The 18,620-nt window shown below is 38.1% G+C and overlaps 1 protein-coding gene across 1 annotated transcript in view; it reads right to left on the bottom strand.

Moving 5' to 3' along the window:
• VPS41 (VPS41 subunit of HOPS complex) overlaps positions 1-18,620 on the bottom strand; it is a 104,734-nt gene that overhangs the window by 55,516 nt on the left and 30,598 nt on the right. The window contains exons 5-7 of the mRNA XM_009568485.2: positions 10,585-10,659; positions 4,899-4,961; positions 3,659-3,724 (exon numbers count right to left, since the gene is read on the bottom strand). Of these exons, the coding sequence (XP_009566780.2) occupies positions 3,659-3,724; positions 4,899-4,961; positions 10,585-10,659 (204 nt within the window). The remainder of the gene's footprint in view (positions 1-3,658; positions 3,725-4,898; positions 4,962-10,584; positions 10,660-18,620) is intronic.

Here is an 18,620-nt window from a genome sequence, read left to right as displayed (position 1 = left end):
GAGGATTCATTCTCCTAGGAATTTTACTACAAAAACCTTTGTGTCTGGTTACTGGCGTTAATCAAAACATGAAATAGGGAGTCTCATCAATGTCTCTGCCAGGAAAGAAACTTCAGGTTGTCCTGCTCTCCTAATTTATCTTTACATGAAATACAGTAGCTGATACCTTGACTTTGGAATGGAAATATCGTTCAGTCTGATCTTTTTGTTATTTCTGCCTCCTTACCGTTCAGGATACAATGGATACTCTAACTTTGCAATAACGTTCATTTAGTCAATGTGTTGAGAAAGACCAGTACTCTAATGGTTAAATAAAGAATACCTTGTTTTCAGCTTTACCACCCTCATTTAGTTGGCTTTTACTCTGTTATTTTTTAAGATTAGACCCTTTTTTAAAAGGTAGAAGGTTATGGCCTTCAATAGCACAGTAGTTGTCTTTTCCATTGCTTTGAAGCTCTACTCTCTGCTCTGGACAGGAATGCCCTGTTATTTACAATATATGGTATTATTATTTCAGGGTTACCATCATCTGCCAAGTCATCACAATGGTGCTGTAGTTAATTGCAGAGATAAGGGGAGGGGAACAGGGAAGTGCCTCTGTTTAGTGTGGTATCTATTGCTTCTCACTGCGATCCTGTCAATGTTTCCACAGTACCTGACTCATTTCTAGACATAGATAACATTCATTCATTGAAAAAGAAGGGGATTAAAAAACACTTTTCCACCCCAAAAAAAGAAGGCAATGATATTATCTGAAGTTCTTTGGTTTTAAAAACTAGTGCTTTAGTAAGCAAACAATTTAAACCCGTTAATACTCATAATACAATTTAGAGAAAACCACTCTTCAAGGACTCCAACATGCCTAGTTAATCAACTGTACAACCATATACATGGCAGAACTAAGGCTCCAACAATCTGCAATGATTTAAAAATTTACCCCAGGGAGCACTGCTCTTAAGTCAGCTTTAGGTGAGGCTGAGCTTCTAAGACGTGGCAAATCCTAGCTTCACACAGCAAAACTCACCCAAGTTCCAAACATCCACCTGTGTCGGGAACTGAGGACTCGCACCACACATGCCTGAAGCATGTCACTCAACCTTTTTCCCTCCCTTTCTATAGACTTTTCTTTTTTTTTTTTAAAGAGATTGCTACTCATCTTGAACATTTGCAGAATGTTCTGTGGTGGGTCTTTGAACTGAAAAGTGTATTTTTTACATATTTTATATTGTTATGAAGAACTGTATTCTCAAAAAACTAAGGAGGTGGTAATTTACAGTTAAAGCTCCCTCACTCAATCATAAAGGATCCTACTGAGGCTGAGGCTTGGAAATAAAATCAGTAAATTTAAGCAGATATTTTTGAGATGAGAAAAAATGGAGTGTTAAGGTCGAGGGGCAAGTTCTTGCTTCCTGTATGAGGTGTGGTGTCTCTATTTCACCGTAAACCAACATCAGCAAGAAATTCAAGTAGGAAATCACAAACATCTTTCTCATATTCTGAGACAACAAGTTCATAATGCAACTAGAAGGGTTTGAGGAAGCGACCAAATTTCTTTCTAGGTCCTTTTATCTGCTCAAATTATCTTAGTAAATAATTTTAAAAAAAACCCCAACACTTAAAATGCTAATTTTACATTATGTCACCATCTCACAGAACAATAATAACCAAAGACAGACCACGCAACCCTTTGGGTGAAGAGTTCATACACTTCACACTAAGCACCTCAGGCAGGGAGCATAGCATGAGGGCCTAAAGCAAAGCCTCTCTCTTAAGCTTGATTCATAATGAGGATAGCCTTACCTCCATCACTACTGGTATCCCTGCCTTGGTGCAGGTGGGGAAGACAGACAGCATACCTACCGCCACTGCCAGCTATCAGCTATGAAGTCACCGTGTCCACACAAAGGCTATAAGAGACCTCAGGAGTCACAGGATGTCCCATCCCCTTCTCTGAAGGGGCTCACCCAACTACACAACCCTCAGACACAAGGTGAGAGACATGGTGAGCTTCAGCCTCCTTCTTGCTCTCATAGACCAGCTCCCCATCGCTTGCTGCCCTCATACAGCTCTTTGGCTTTATACATAAGGAGAGCTGTAAATAAAAATCAGCTGTGTTTTTCAAGATCTTTTTCTTCTCAGGAAAAAAAAAAAGATAATTAAGTGGGTGGAATTTAACTTTTGGAATTTTCACAAAGCATTTTGTTGCTGCCTTTATACAGGTACACACACTCCTTTCAGAAAAAAGGAGGAAAGGGGAAAGATTTCTACCATGAGGCGAAGAGGTTTTATTTGTTGGTTTTATGTATCAATAAAATCAAATTATAGGTATCGAGGGACATTTATTTCAATGTTAAATACCTTATGTTAAGATGCCAATTAAAGTTTTCCTGAAAAGTAAAGTTCTTCAGCAAAAAATGAATGCATTAAGAGCGCGTATACCATTCCCCAGAGGACAGAATATAAAACAACCTGTCAAGTAATCAAAGATAACCAAAGAGAATGTGTTAACTCCCTGATGTTTTTTTCTGTTCGGCATCAGGTGAATGCAAGCTCTTTTACCACCTGACGGAGCCCTGTTCTATTAATTCCCTGTTTCTCTCTTCCCATACCACTTTCATCAGTACTAAAAAGCTTCACAAACTGGTGGCTGACAAAGACGTACACTGACTGTGCATTATTTTAAGGACAACACCCACTCCAACGAGCCAGCAAAAGCTGTCAAGCATACACACCATTTAAAAAGCAAAATAAAACACAACTATGCTTCAAAACATATTGAACCGCTAATGAAAATTAAGTTGTATTCAGCACTAGAAGCCTGCAATTCTTACATGCTGGTAACAGTCAGGGAATTCGGTTTGATGCATCTATAAGTGAGGATTGTTCATCCTTAATTCATAAGAAAAGGCAACAGGAAAATTCCATGAATTCAAGAAACTGTTCCAAATCAAACTTTTCGTATTTTGACTGAAAATATGCAATATGATATAAAATACTTGTAGGACCTGGAAGCATCCCTAATTTTGAAGTCAGAATTGCACCCTACATCAATAAGACATTGTAACCCACATCTAAAATAACAACTGCCCCTAGCAGAAGACTAAATACACAGATACAAGAACTTGAAAAAGAGAGAGCTTTACTCTACCAAGAGCTCCCCTAAATTACTTCAAAAACAAATCAAAACACCCCACGCCATGAACAAGAACTATCGAAGATATCTGCATTTGTTTAATTAAAAAAGAAACCTATAACAAAAAAAAAATCACCCAAAGATAAAGCAAAAGAAAAATCTCAAACATCAAGACAAACACACATTACCAAAGACCAGTGTTAATGTCTAAGTTCTGCTCTCACTTCAATAAATCAAAATGAATGGAAAAATTTGGCCTAGAAAATGCAAATGACATTTTTTTCCAGACTATGTCGACAAAAGTATTTCTACTTTGAAGCTCAACTTGTTGCAACATGTTTCTAGTACTAAAAGTGCATTTCGCCCCTCCAGAATTAGTCTTAATTAGGAGTGTTCTGGAACGCAATGCATAAGGACAAGGAAAAAGCAGAATTCATTGTTCTAGGTGTTAAAAATCACATTTTAAAAATCTATTTAAAAATCTGTTTAAAGGTAGCCTAAGTTCATTACACGATGATCGCTTACCTTTTTCCCTCCAGTTACAAATTGCTTGAAGTGGGATCTTACAAAATGAGGATGAACAGCAACAATCTGAGTTTGGGTCAGGAAGGTGAGGGAGAAGAAAAAAAACAAAGATTGTGGCTTAAATAAGGAGCATGACATCACTTGTTAAACTAGATAACTCAGTTGTAATACTTCATATTTGGCAAAAGGCTCTTCCTCTGAAGCAGAGCCTAGATCTTTCAGACATCTCAGGGATTTTTTTTCCTAGAAAAGAAGAAAATTCTGCATATTGTAAGGCACACAAGAAGTCCCACACCTGACACTGAGAGCCTTGCTACACCAAATAACTACTTTTTTTTTGCACAGACAGCAGCAGAATTAGGACTGTGCAGCATTGGACTGCTGTGAGCACGGGTTACTCTGAGTAAGTCTTGTTTGGGACCTGCCTAGAGGGCACACACACCTCAGCCCTGCTGCAGAACAACCTCATTAGCATCAACACACCTTTAACAGCCTCTTTGCCTTACGTGTTACATGCTAAGTGTAGCAGATCCAGCTGTAAGAATAGTAAAGAACAAGGAGCCAAGAGCGTTGCATCTGATGTGTGACTTAAAATGGAAAAGCAAAGCTTAATGAGTTTATTCCTTCCTCTCCCTCTTAGAGGAGCTGCAACATGGAAGGCCCCAAGCAGCAAAATGCAATCATGTGCCCACACCACATCTCCTCCTGCATGAAATATTTCTGTTAAAAAAGCAAGATCTTCCCATATGCCTACTAGAGGCCCTTTTTTAAGAGCTGGGCAGCCCCCAGGTCTCTCAAGCAGAGTATAACCAAAGTTTTCCCTTCAGACAGGATACCTCAGCATTGCCACCCATTGCCCTATCCCGAGATGGGTTTAACAGATCTGAATTGGTTGCAAAATATTGACACCACAGTTAGCAGAAACCTCAGAATTTATATCAAATACAAAGAAATACAAAGAAATATGTTGAGACAGGTAACAGCTGAAACAGGACAATTTCTCTTTCACTTTGCGTTTTGTATTTGAAAAACTCAATAATACTTCTTACAAAACCAAGATCAGCTTTCTTCCTGACTAACCAGATCAAAAGCTTTTATATTGAGAGAGATAACTATTTTCTTGTGACATAAATACATTTCAAGGAAGTGGTGTTCCTCTCTCTCATTTAGATTCAATGTGACCTTTGTATCATTAAAGACAACAACAACACAATTACTAAAGATTAAAACAAGCACTTACTTTAATAGGACAGTCAAACGTTTCATGAAACTCTTCTGCTGAATACAACCCAAACACCTGCACCTAAAGAAGTATATAAAAACAAAAAAAAATATTTACTGAATAACCACTTGACGAAGTTCAATGTAAATTGTTAATGACTACAAGATTAATTTCAATGCTACCACTTACATACTTTTCCTAGAGAAAAGTCATATTTAAGAGCTCAGAGTTAACTGAGACATCTTGGGCTTCTGTTGTGGCATATCGCTAAGTATTTGCAGCAGCGCAAAAGTACTTAAGTGAATCTTTTTCTCTTTTTTTTTTTTTTTTTTTTGGTATAAACACAGCAAAACCGACAAGTTCCTTTTGCTTTAGGCAGATCAAATCGGTTTAACAGATACTGATCTAAGTAAGGTAAGAGCAACATAATAACATTCAGGGAAGATAAATTAAAAACCCTTCCTTTCTGAGAAAGAACTGTAGGAATTTTTCCCCTCCAAGCAATACAGGGTTTACATAAGAAAAAAAGAAACAAAACAAAACCAGTCTGAAAACCACATCCTATATGTTTCTTGGCATCCTTTCCTCCTCCCAAGCGCATTCAGTGCTATTTTGTTTTGTTCCATGACCACTGGAAATATCTTTCTCTGAAGATTCAGCCCTTTTCACCTATGTTGATGTCTCAGTACATTTAATAGTCAGCACTGAAGTTGTAACCATAGGCTGTCAGAATATCAAAATTAATTAATCCAAAGAAGACTCAACATTAAAAAACAATCCCCCCCAAATCAAAACACCAACAAAACATGTTACTACCATCGAGAGAATTAACATATCTAAAAGTTTTCTTCACTTACAAAACTGGCACAGAGGTATTAAGTGTGAAAGAAGTATTATTAGACTTAGATGCTATGACTACAGAATAGGGTTTCTCAAGCTTTTCCTAAGTACAATCCACTTTGGGGTTCATGTCTCTTCATTCAATATGCAACATTCCCTTCCCAGTTCTCAGATGAGACAGTTGACAATTCAGTTCATGCAGAACTTAGGAGTAAAATAGTGCCAAAGACTTATGGCCAAGAACTAGTAATTGATATACTAATTATGACTTTCACAAATAATAACTGGTTTGCTTTTTCATTATGATTTAAAGAGGTTTCCACTCACTGCCAGAAGCTGTTGGAACAAAATCACCCCAGCAGGGATGGACACTTATGGTGTGAGAAGGGACAGAAGAGACCATTCTGTGGAGCAGTCAGTGGAAAACACTATCTGACAGCAAATCTACTTAACAAGGTTCTCAGACAAATTTAGTCATTCATCTTTATTTTCTGGAAAAGGCAATCCCTTCAGTAATCCTGTATTGGACTCAAAGATCTAAAAGACCATTTAACCTTATTTCCTTCTCTCTCTCCCCCATCTCTACCATGATCCTTCAGGGGGAAAACTAAAAAATAATCATAATATAAAATAAAAAAAAATAGACAAAGATCTGCAGAACAGAGCCAGAAAATACCAGTAATGGGCCACAAAGAAAAAGAAGCTTGATGGCTCTGAAAAGATCAGTTCAGAGGACAAGATGCCCCACAATTCCTGCAGACAGTCAAGCAGACAGAAAAAAAATTAGACTTCAGGTAAACTACATGAGAGACTAGCAATCGCTGAGGAACTAAGCCATCCTCAGAGTGGCTCAAAGTTCAGCAGTCTCAGTGAAGTCAAAAACATCTTAAACCACCTCATCTCCCTTTCAAGCTTGTCTCCTGGATACATCTCCTAAGCAGCATTATCAGCTCTGTCCATTACTCATTAGCGAATATACTGCCTCTAACAACACGCTTTCAAAATACTGCTGCATGCACTGTGTAGGGCTGAGCTACTGCTCCAAAGGATTGGAAAATCAATATTTGGAGACAGTGAGATGCATCACAAAGCTGTGATTATGTAAGCTAACCAAAGGGTTTTATTCGAGTTGGGCCTGGCTGTAAGCCTAGAAAACCTTCAGGCTGATGTCTAGAGGATTTTGTTTTCTGCATTTTTGTTTTCATCAGCTGGCACAGCATATCAAATGTAACAGACTAAATAAAATAAGAAACAGAGGAAAGAGAAAATAAAGCAGAGAGAAGAAAGGAGGAAGAAAAAGGATAGGCATTAAAATACAACATAGCAAATTCCAGAGGCAAAATCCTCAAAGATGACAGAACACCCCTCTTAAGCTAAAACTAATTAATCAAAATTAACATTACCAACAGTGCCTTCAACATTTTCATAATACTGCATTTAACATGGCAATATGATATTCCTTTAAGAGTATGAAAACAAAATGGAACCAGTTAACTAAAGAGGAGAAAGCAACTCAGCATAAAATACATGTCGTCATGTTTATTCTAGGGACATCGTGTAACAGTTTATTACTTCTTAATGTCTTTTATTCTTCAGAGAGAAAGTGATTTTTTGATATTACTAACCTATATTGGATTTATGTATTTCTACTTTCTGTTCCCACTCAGCTTATAATGGTTTAGGGGAGCCAGAAAAAGGATTTCATGAGGACAGTCCTCTACCTTTTGTGAATCCTCTCCGATTTTAAGCATCCAGAATCCACCACTCTACTACATCCAGACTTAGCTGTTTCTTTGTTTCCAAGTGCGGAAAAAGCAGACAGCCTTACAGTGATCAAAAGGCAGTAAAACAAACACATTTTTGCTACAAGCCACATCTCTTGAAAAACAATCAAGGTAATACTTCATGGATATTCTTGACATAAACATTGTTGCAGGCATTAAACATGACACAAAAACATGTTAAGCACATGGCTTTTCAACATAATTTCTATTTTTTCATATAAGAAAGCTACAAGCTAAAAAATGTGCAAGTTATATTGTTGTTATGTTTTGACATTAAAGAGCTTTAGCAAAATTGGAAGTCAGATCCTATTTTTTTCAAGATAGCATATAAGCTAGCAAAAAGTAACTTAAAAGAACTCCACAATTCTGAAACTGCAAGCCTGCTTCCCCTTCTATGTATTTCAGCACCAAAATTCTTCTCTACCTTAGAATTCCAACACCCAGCTATTTTCCCCAGCCAGTGGCCAATCTAGAGTGGTGGTGGTATTTTTGATTTCTGCTCCTTTCCATGGCAGTGGTGTCCAGCTGCAGCTGAGTCTATCGGCGAGGAAGATTTTTTCAAAGAATCAAATGTGCAGTACAGAATAGCTGCAAGTGGCTCCCAAAGCACTCATTGGCCTTGTATGATGTCCAGGTGCCAGGTTTTGACATTTAGTCTGGATGCTGCCCGACACAAGGAGTGTCAGAATTGCCCTGTGCGGCTATGCCCCTCTCCCAGCCAACATAGCTAGTCCAAATCTAGTTTCAGAGTATCAAAAGAAAGAAAAAAGTAGTACAATAAAGTACATCAGACAGCTGAACAGATATGAAGAGGGGGTTCTCATCATAAGGCCTTCCATTAAGAAGACAAATGGTTTCCATCCCCTCATACTGGATTCACTTTGATATGGGAAAATGCACTCCTTACCTATTGTCTAGAGGACATACCTTCACTAATTGGCAGAAAATACTTGCATCAACCCAGTGGGCTCAAAATTTACTGGTCCTTTTACTATACCCATTTTTTTGTTTACAACTGATTTAAGAAAACTAAGCTGTTTCACTTTTTTCTTTCTACAAAAAAAAAGACAAACAAAAAACTAAGTAAAAATACTGAAATCTATCTGAGTTAATGATGACCTCGCAACCACCTGCAGAAGCATTTAACTTCTTACAATGTGAACGTTCCCACTGTGGTAAGGGAAGACTTATATGGAATGTAAAGTTACGCTTATTTTATAATTCAGAACATGGAAATGCTACATTATCAGGGAGGAATTTTGTGTCATTTTCTTATACAGTGGCACAACATAGAAATATGTGTTTTCACCCATTTTAGAGGTGGATTCTCTCACAGAGACACTACTTTCTGTGTCAAGTGGAAAGTCTAACTTCTAACCCATGCAGATCTTTCAAATCTCCAGTGAGCTTATAAATGCAGAAGATGGTGATGCATTAATGCCCCTGGAATATATGAATGCAAATATAGTGAATATTGTACTCGTGATACTCCAGCCCCACGTCAAAAGCATTACCAGAATTAACCATGTCTTGGAGACCACACTATGGACTGACTTGTATAGCACATCACCTATTGGCGATGTCACTAAATGAAGACAGATTCACCATTTAAAGTATTGGAATCTACTCAGATACAGCCATACTAGTATAGGGATTATGGATTTTCAAAGATTTCTGAAATAAAGTATATATTTTAATATTAATTTAATATATGAAAAATGTGCGTGGCTTATAGTCTCACACGGCTACATTCGTATTTTAAGTCAGCAACCCAGTCACATCTGAGGAGCCCTTACAGCAACTGCTTGCTTCCCCCCGCAATTCAAAACACCCAAACCAACAATGCTAGCTCAACGTTTTTATTACCTTACACAATTACTGACCCTTTCCTTATCTTGCTTAGACAATTAGGACACTCTTGCTGTGTTTCTCACAGGCTATAAAATTCTACAACCCACTCTGATAGTCACTAGTATCCCAATTACTGTGTCAAGATACTGACATCAAGATATCTCTGTGAAACAAAAGGCTTGGATACATAAACTGGCTGCCTGCCTGTTGAGGAAAAAGACCACCTATTTGGAAGGTAAAAACCCAAGCCCACATAGTCTAAAGGAGTTGCTTCCCCACTCCTACTGCAAAATCTAATTTTAATTTATAGACCTTCTATGCATTCATTAGGATCACAGACATTCCTCCTCCTCTCAAGTCTGCTCTGTAAGAAATGTTCTCCTCGGTAAGTCAGGTGGGTATTGAGAAATTATTTAAATTATTTTTAATGCACTGCATTTGTATATGAGCATTATATTAAAAAAGAAGCTTAAATACACCCTGTGCATTAGAATTTTATCATTGCAAACCAACATTAGGAAAGCTTGCCATTGACTTAAAAACAAAAAAGACATTCTTATAAGTGGAAAATCAATCACCAAAACCACTAAATGTCACAGCTCAACATTCCAGAGAAGCACTGATAATTGTTTGTTATACACTGCACAAATGATATATGTCCTCAGTCAAGGAAGTAGGTGCCAGTTTTTTAGGAAACTGTACATATATTGATTTTACATTTATTTAATGTGGCTGTTGTAAGACACTTTATTCTTCTGATAAACTATGATTGCTTATCAAAAGATTCTATAATTCAAGAGAAACATTCATAACGTGTGTGAAAATGAAAACCACCAGCCCACAGAAATCATGCCCACAAAATCCAATTTTGTGGATTTATAGCAGAAAAGCATTAAACTACTGTCTTGCAGGAACAGAGAGTAGTCACTGAAGTATAACTGGCACAGCAGTAATGATTAAGGTGACATGTCCTCCTGCCACAGCTGTTAATCAGCTTAATACCAGATACATTATTGACATTCTCGTAATTACTTTTCCTACGGCACATTTGTACAAAATATATTTGCCTTTAATTTTGAATATTCAAAGGTGAGTCCAGTTCTCAAAATGGATGGTCAAAGTGGCGGTGCTAAATGCAGGAATTAACTCCACAGGTATCACAATTATCTCAAATATAATACTGAGGATTACCTGCTACCTCATTAAATATACAAATGGATTTGTTGTACCTTGCCATCTTCTGAGCAGACACCCATGTGTTCTCCACTTTCATCCAGGCTGATCTGATTTATCTTCACTGGGCTCTACAGAGAGGAGAGAAATGAAAGAAGAAAGACTTCTAAAGTTGACTTTAAAGTTTATCACCAATCACATGCTTTCATGCCTCCACTTTGTGAGACTGACGTGTTAAGTTGCACAAATTGATCCCCCACCCCAGAATAGGTATTTCTATGACAGTGCCCAAAGATACCCTTCTTTCTAGCCTTCCGCCTATCCCAGAAATTTGACCTTTTTTGCAGTTACACACCTTGAGGCTCTGGAGCTCTCATGACATGCCAGATTCTCAGATTTTGAGCACCTGTGCACCACAGCTATTCATTAAGAACTACTCCTGCTATCAAAACTCAGCATAAAACACAATGACCACACAAGCATTAAGACAACTAAAAATTCTTCTGGTTTGGTCTCATGGCTATACTGGTAAGTATTTCTCCTTTCAAATCCCTTCTTTTGCTTTCATTTCCACCTCTAACAGTGTTCTCAGAAGTGAGTATTAGAAGTTATTAAAGTGCAACATAGGTGTGCTTGCTCTTAGACAAATACTGAATAAAGCCTGAAGACTGCCCCAATGTAACAAATTTTCCTTTCCCTATCCAGATCGACTACTGGTTCTCATCTACAGGGTATAAAGCATCTGTCACTGTTCCCTTCAGCTTATACATCTATCCTTACCTTAACTACTGAGTACTAACTTATAACATCATTTGGGTAATGCAATGCATATTCTCTTGCATATAAAACCCCATTCAATTATATTGAAGTACCATGAACCTTCTTATGTATCATGATCTTGATTTCACCTCCCGTAACAAATAGCTCATCATTCCAACCATCACTGAAGGATCTTCACCCAAGTAAGTTTCTCTTACACATTTAAGAACAACTTTTCTTACTTTCATAAAATTATGAACAGACTGAACCACAAAACAGATCGCTTCTGTGTCTCTGAGCATGGTTAAAGAGAAATTCAACGCATGTTTGTGTGAAAAGTGTCACTGGAATAGCATTGGAGTCATGGGCTCACATTAGATATTATGCAACTGTGTCTAAAATATCACAGGTCCTTATAAATGCTATGGCAGTTGGAATTACATAAAAAATACATCATAAAAAGTTACATAAAAACATACCATCCAAATGGATGATCTACAGGAGATTAACTGAGGTCTTCTCATAGCCTTTGGAAAGCTTTTCTCCATAATCTCTCACAGACAAAAAAATTCCAGCTCAGGGAAATGAAGTTTTCCTCTCTCTTGCCTTAAAAAGAACATATGCCCAAACCACATTTCATTTTCTAGAAGCTTCTTTCTAATCAAGGTTGAACAACTGAGCCCTGCACTGCAACAGTTGTCTGAGGAGTTGGGAAAAGCATGCTGCCAGCCAGCCCTTTTCTTTCCTGCTTTTTTGCATGCAGGAGAAACCACTCTTTGTCTCACTTTGTGTCTCTGCAAAACACCACATGGACATATTTATATAATATTTTATAATTGCTGCCTATCACAAAGTGGTCCTTCTGCTGTGCGTTGTTTGCCAAGAAGTGCACTGATGAGAAAGAACTCAAACTAACTTTCCTTTACTTATGCACTCCAGAAGTATTTTCATTCCCCACAAAGTGGTTACACTAACTTGCTGCATTTCAAAGCCAGCAAGTGCAGGCAGTTGGTGTACATTCCCTAGCTGTGTTACTCCAGACACATTTGCAAGTGTCAGATGAAGATCACAGCTCAAACCCTGAGCTTGGTGGCATGGTCAACATCCTCATGAAAGCTCTGATTCTCAGAGGCTACATACACAGCTGGTTCTTTCCAGGTCTGGAGGATGCCAAGTAAGGCAAGAAATGTCAGTTGTCAGACTAATTTTCTAGAAGCTTCATAAAAATTGCTAGCATCACTTTTATTCCTGCCTTACCCTGAAAATGCCTTTCTAAACTTCCAGTTTGCTCAACAAGGTGCAAGAGAAGATTTTGACAAACAAAAACCCCACATCTCCACTGTTCCCTCTGCAATAAGAAACAACTCCAGCCCTCTGGAAGGACAAGCATAGCACAGAAGGTTCAACTGAGTTCATCATGGAAGACGCAGGATTTTTCATTCTAGGCTGCATCTAAGTTGCCACTGCCACAACTTTTACACAAAGTTTCTTCTATTATTAGTCTGCAACTGGAAAGGCAAAAAGTCCATCTTCATTAGCCCCACCTTGACACAAGGTCATATGCTAAGGTACAATGTTCAATTGGCCATGTTCTTCTCATCTTTCCAGCACCTACACCTGCCACCAGGGCTGACATGATAGCAACAGCAGATCTAGCAGCACTCCTGTGCGATGGGCCTTCTTGGACACTACTGCAACAAAGCCCAAGACAAAAGAAACAAAACAGGACACACCAGAAGAGTTAACAGCTCAGTCCTATAACCTGCACTGTTCCCATTTTGCTGCCAAAATGCTTTGGTAAAGTCTGATTTTGGAAAAGTGAAGTGCAGGAAGTAGGCAATGTAGACTATGTAAGTTATCCTCACTTAATGAGTTGAAGACGACGAGCAGGATGATGAAATTTATCTGTCAGGCTGTGGTTTGAAAACCACATGGCATACTTTGGAGATTAAAGGTGTAATTGCATTCAAGTAACAAAACAGTTACTAGCAAAGAAAAACCTCTCCTTATATACATGCAGAACATTGTCAGTGGGCAAAAGGTGATTCCACGGTATTCACATTTTTCCCACATTCAAAATCGCACACAATACTTCAGAAGTATTTCCTAAGAAGAAATTTGATGATAAAGTATTTCACAACACTGTATATAACCGGCAACTTGTTACATGCCTTCTACACGCCCAACACCTCCATCAGTTGCTTTTAACTTTTCCTTTCTCCAATTCCTTTTTCCTGTTACCTGCACCATATATTATAAAGGGAAGACAAATAAATTCAAAGCAAAAACAGAGTAACCTTTTGTTCAGCACTCAAGTTGAATTGGCACTATTCACTACTACCCTACTCACTGACTTTTCCAGACAGAACTTTCTACAGAGCTCAGAAAGTGATGACAGGCTATGAACTTAAAAACAATTAAGGGTGAATATTAAATGTATTTTAAAATAAAGTTCCAGCAAGAATATCTAATGCAAGGATCTTCTTGTTCATATCTGAGTAATAGTCAAGCCTACCATTTCCAGAAATACATTTCACTGAAAAGCTGTTTTAAGATTTGTATCTAAAACTATTCAGGAAATCAGAAATAGAAGACCATAGATAAAATGGGTACATGTGTTATCTAAACCAGTGTTTCTTCTAGAATCAGCTCCAGTAATCTTCTCATATCGATTAGTTTTATAAATATATTGCTACACCAGTTAGGAAAGTTAGTTACCTTTTTAAATTTAGTTTCCTTTGCATCCTGAGAAGACCCTGTGGATAATTTAGATATTTCAGAAAAGAAGTTTTTCTAAACTTTATTCCAGCTAACCCACTGAAGAGTTTAGTTTGCCTGCCAAAAAAATCCCAGGTTTGGAGTTTTACAACACAGAGGATGAACGCCCTTCCTGGAACATCCACCTCTACAGGTCAACAAAAGATAAAGAATCATTCAAGGTTAAAGAGGACATAGGCAGTCACTAATTCGTCACAATCTGGAGGACAGATCATTTGATACATTTGGGACTAGGACATACTCTGGGGTTTGGTAAGTTGACTGTTGTGATGACATTTCAAATGGGTGGGGAAATTTACAGGCATTATATTTAAAAAAAAAAATTAAGAATTACAACAGCCATCTGAGCTCAAAGTGTCAATCTTAAAAATTAGGAACATATCATCCATGCAAGTATTGCTCAATTAAGAGACTATCTGACCTTAAACTCTATGCCAAAAACCCACAAGTAGCTGCATATACAACGTTGAGGAAATTACTAATAATGACTTAATTAGCACTACATTGGATAGCCTTTTTTTAACCTTATCAGGACCCCTTGCTTTAGGGCAAACAATTAAAAACACACAATTTCTTTGTGGTCACAATGATACTTGCAGTACTTTATAAATATTAGTAACGAACATAGTATTTCTAAAGCAACATAATTCAAACCTGGCATCAAGGAGGATTCTGTTAGTTGGGGAGGGAAATACACTGAAATGATTAACCTGGGAGCAGCTTCAGAATTTTATAAAGTGTGGAAGTTGTGGCAAGGAAGGAAGAAATGCCTTCAGCTGAATTTCCATTAGCTGCAGTTTTCTTTCTGATGGAGACATGTTTGGAATTCTGGACAACATAAGTAAGTTTGACTGTTCAAAATCAATAATGTCAAGCTGACACTACAGAACAAAAAAAATGTTACCTTAATGGAAGAAAGAAAAGTTTAGGGAGAGGGAGAAAAAGCTAGCAGGCATCTTGCACATAAAGATCTAAACACAGGGTTTTGCAAAATCCTAAATTTAAAGGAAAATCAAGTATCTACCAACAAATGTACCTCATGTGATAATCAATTGCCTAATAAAAAATGCTTGAAATAAATGCACTTAGTATGGATTATGTCAGCTTTTCAATTAGGAGTAAATTCACGGCCACTCAGAAAGCTTCTTTTAATTGTGTTCTTTGTGGCAACTCCTTCTCCCTTGACGCTCATCATCAACCCACCTTATACTACCAGTCCCTCAATGGTGAGCCCGAGAAATCAATCTGCTAATGTATAATTTGTAAAGCTCCTCTGACTAACAAATGGATAATTGATTCTTTCACAAATGCTGCATCCCTATGGATATGAAGTGGATGAACAAGAAACATAAGACAGGATTTCACTCCAATTCTGTGAGAAATGCAATATTTACAAGCTAGGAAACTAAACGTTTTAATAGTTGCCTATGACTTCATGCCTTTTAGCCACGGTTAGCAGGCAAGTAACACACACATTAGGAGTGTGAAAAGCAAAGCAGTGTTCGATCATACTTACAGCAAAGCTCATTTTACTTTGAGAGGTTCCCATCACTAATACAACCCACTTAAGCAGGGTTTTCATCCAGTCTTTAAGAAGAACTTTCAGAAACTTTTCCTAAATTAACCCATTTTTATTTGTGTATCTATCTATACATACGCTTATATATGCATACCCAAAGAAGGAAAACATCCATAGAAGGAAAACATCCAATTTAAATCGTATATATAGAGAGTTTGAACTGTAATGAAAATAAAAAAATTCTCTCCCCTACTAGTGCCTATTTTTCATTCATTCATGCGTTTCTACCTACCTGAAATTCACACGAACAAGCATGTGAAACTCCAACATACAGCAATATGACCAATAAACCTACTACTCACACATTTACCTCACTGCAGTCAGGACTACCATTTTAATCTTTGTGTTATTACTAGCATGGTGGAAGGATCCAACTGCAAAATAATAAACTGGAAACAAACTGCCTCAGTTATTGTCATAATTAAGCTAATCCTCTCAAAATACAAGACTTGCTTTAAGTAGGAATAAGAACTTGCTTTGACTAGAGCCCCAACTCTTCAGCTTTTCATCTGTAAATTAGACTCTCCACACCCAACAATATCAATGAATTATGACAAACAGACAATGCCTTTAAGACAACTAGGAAAAGAACGAACCTAAGCAAAGCACTGAACATTCTTTCTTCAAGGGTGTTGTTCCAAGCCAAAATGATATCCACAGCCCATCTAGAAGAAAGCCTAATTTACCTAACTTGTCAAAAAAGGAGTTTTACTTTTCAGGGCCTTTTAGTTATTGTAAGTGATAGGAAGTGACAGCAAATAAATCAGACAGTAAGATAGTAAGAGTCTTCAACTATTAAAAAAGAAAGAACGGAAAAAAAAAACACCAAAGCACAAGTGTACTATGTGTTGTTTCTCCCATCTCTTTAGACTTCAGAATATTGATGCCCAGAGATCTGTTATACCGAGGAACTACCTTTAAAAGGAAGAAACTGGATGAGGTTACATCGGGCTGGTGATCAGTCACTACTGTGGTTTCGCACGGGTCCATCTTAGGGCCAGTATTCCTTATTATCTTAATAAATGACCTGGATGCAGGACTCAAAGGTTTACTAATCAAGTTTGCTGATAGTACAAAATTAGGGTGAGCTGTTGACACTCTTGAGGGTAAAGAGGCCCTGCAGAGGGATCTGGACAAATTGCAGACCTGGGCAATCAGCAACCACATGAAGTTTAACAAGGGCAAGCACCGGACTTTGCACCTGGGAAACAGCAACCCTGGATATATACATACAAACTGAGGAGCAAGAGGCTGGAGAGTAGGTGCAGAAACAGATCTGGGTGTTGTGGAAGAAAGCAAGTTGAACATGAGCCAAAAGTGTGCCCTGTCAGCCTATAGGGCCAACCGTGTCCTGGGGTGCAACAAGCACAGCACTGCTAGCCAGTCGAGGTAGGTGATTGTCCTGCTCTACTTCGCACTGCTGTGGCCCCACCTCGAGCATTATGTGCAATTTCAGGCAGTAAAAAAGGATATAAAGCTACCAGAGGGTGTCCAGAGGAGGGCCACAGAGTTGATGAAGGGGCTAGAGGAGAAGTCATATGAGGAGCAACTAAAGTCACTTGGTCTGTTCAGCCTGGACGAGACTGAGGGGAGACCTTATAGCAATTTAGTGCTTCTTCACAAGGGAATGAGGAGGAGCAGGTGCTGATCTCTTCTCTCTGGTGACCAATGATAGGACCTGAGGGAATGGCAGGAAGATGTGCTGGGGAGGTTTAGGTTGGATATTAGGAAAAGGTTCTTCACTCAGAGGGTGGTGGAGCACTGGAACAGGCTATTCAGGGAAGCAGTCATGGCGCCAAGCCTAACACTATTCAAGAAACAATTGGACAATGCAATCGGACACATGGTGTGAATGTTGGGGTTGTCCTGTGCAGGGACAGGAGTTGGATTCAAATGATCCTTGTGAATGAGATCACACTCAGGTCATTCTATGATAATGAGAGTCAATTTCTGTGATAACTAGAGTCAGCTGCATTTCATAAACTGAACCCACACACTTTTCTTGACCTAGATGCTGCAGTGCTGCACTGACTTATGCATATTTTGTATACTTGTAGAGTTTTACTGATACAATAGAGGGAAAAGCAACTCAGAAAAGCAAATTCTGATGCTGTATCGTGATTTACCTATAACAAGGTAGAAGTACATACATACCTATGTGTTTATACACAACTGAGAAATATAATGCAGTAAGACAAAGGTTTAAATTGAGAAGGCAGTTTGAAAGTTACAAAATAAGCTGTTCACCACTGACTGTAACAGAATCAGTACACTTTCAATTTACAACACGTAAAATTTCATTGGATGAAAATTTACTAATATGCACACCAAAGAATTTTTGTTCTACCATATTGATTACGAAATTATGGCAAGCAAGGATTCCTGCTCCAGTGCTCTTCCTACGACACTCCTGAATCTGCCATTCTCCAAATGAAAAACGGAAGATTACATTGGTTAGAAGAAAAGGGAGACGGGAAAGCTGGGGAGAGTGATGAGGTCTGGGACACAGAACATCAAGGACATTAACTTTTATTTTGACTGCAGGAAGGCAGACCTTCCCTACAAAAAATGAAAGGTCTCAAAAGCTTGTCTAAAACTAAGGGAACATGAGGAAAAGAAGTCTCTCACATATGGTCTGACACAGTGAGAAAGACCAAAGACCAAATAGTGATTTCAATATTTTCCACATCAGTGAATCCCTTAATCTTGTTTGTCAACTACAGGGATTAAGGAAAAAAACAAACCAAACATTCAAGGAGAAAAAAAAAATTAACAAGGGATCTCCCTACATCTGTAGTAGTTGCTAGATAATCGGAATGCTTGTCTAGGAATGATATAACTATTACTGAAAACAAATTGATATTGAAAGTCTACACTGCCTCCTACCAGAGTTTAACTGTTAGCTAACTCCTGATGGATCCAAACCAGAATCTCTTTTCTATTAAAACACTGGTGTGTGAGCAGATATCCTCCAGG

Source organism: Cuculus canorus, chromosome 2 (assembly GCF_017976375.1).
Source record: "Cuculus canorus isolate bCucCan1 chromosome 2, bCucCan1.pri, whole genome shotgun sequence".
Lineage (NCBI taxonomy): Eukaryota > Metazoa > Chordata > Aves > Cuculiformes > Cuculidae > Cuculus > Cuculus canorus.
Note: the sequence above shows the minus strand (reverse complement) of the source record. Positions and strands in the feature narration are given on the sequence as shown.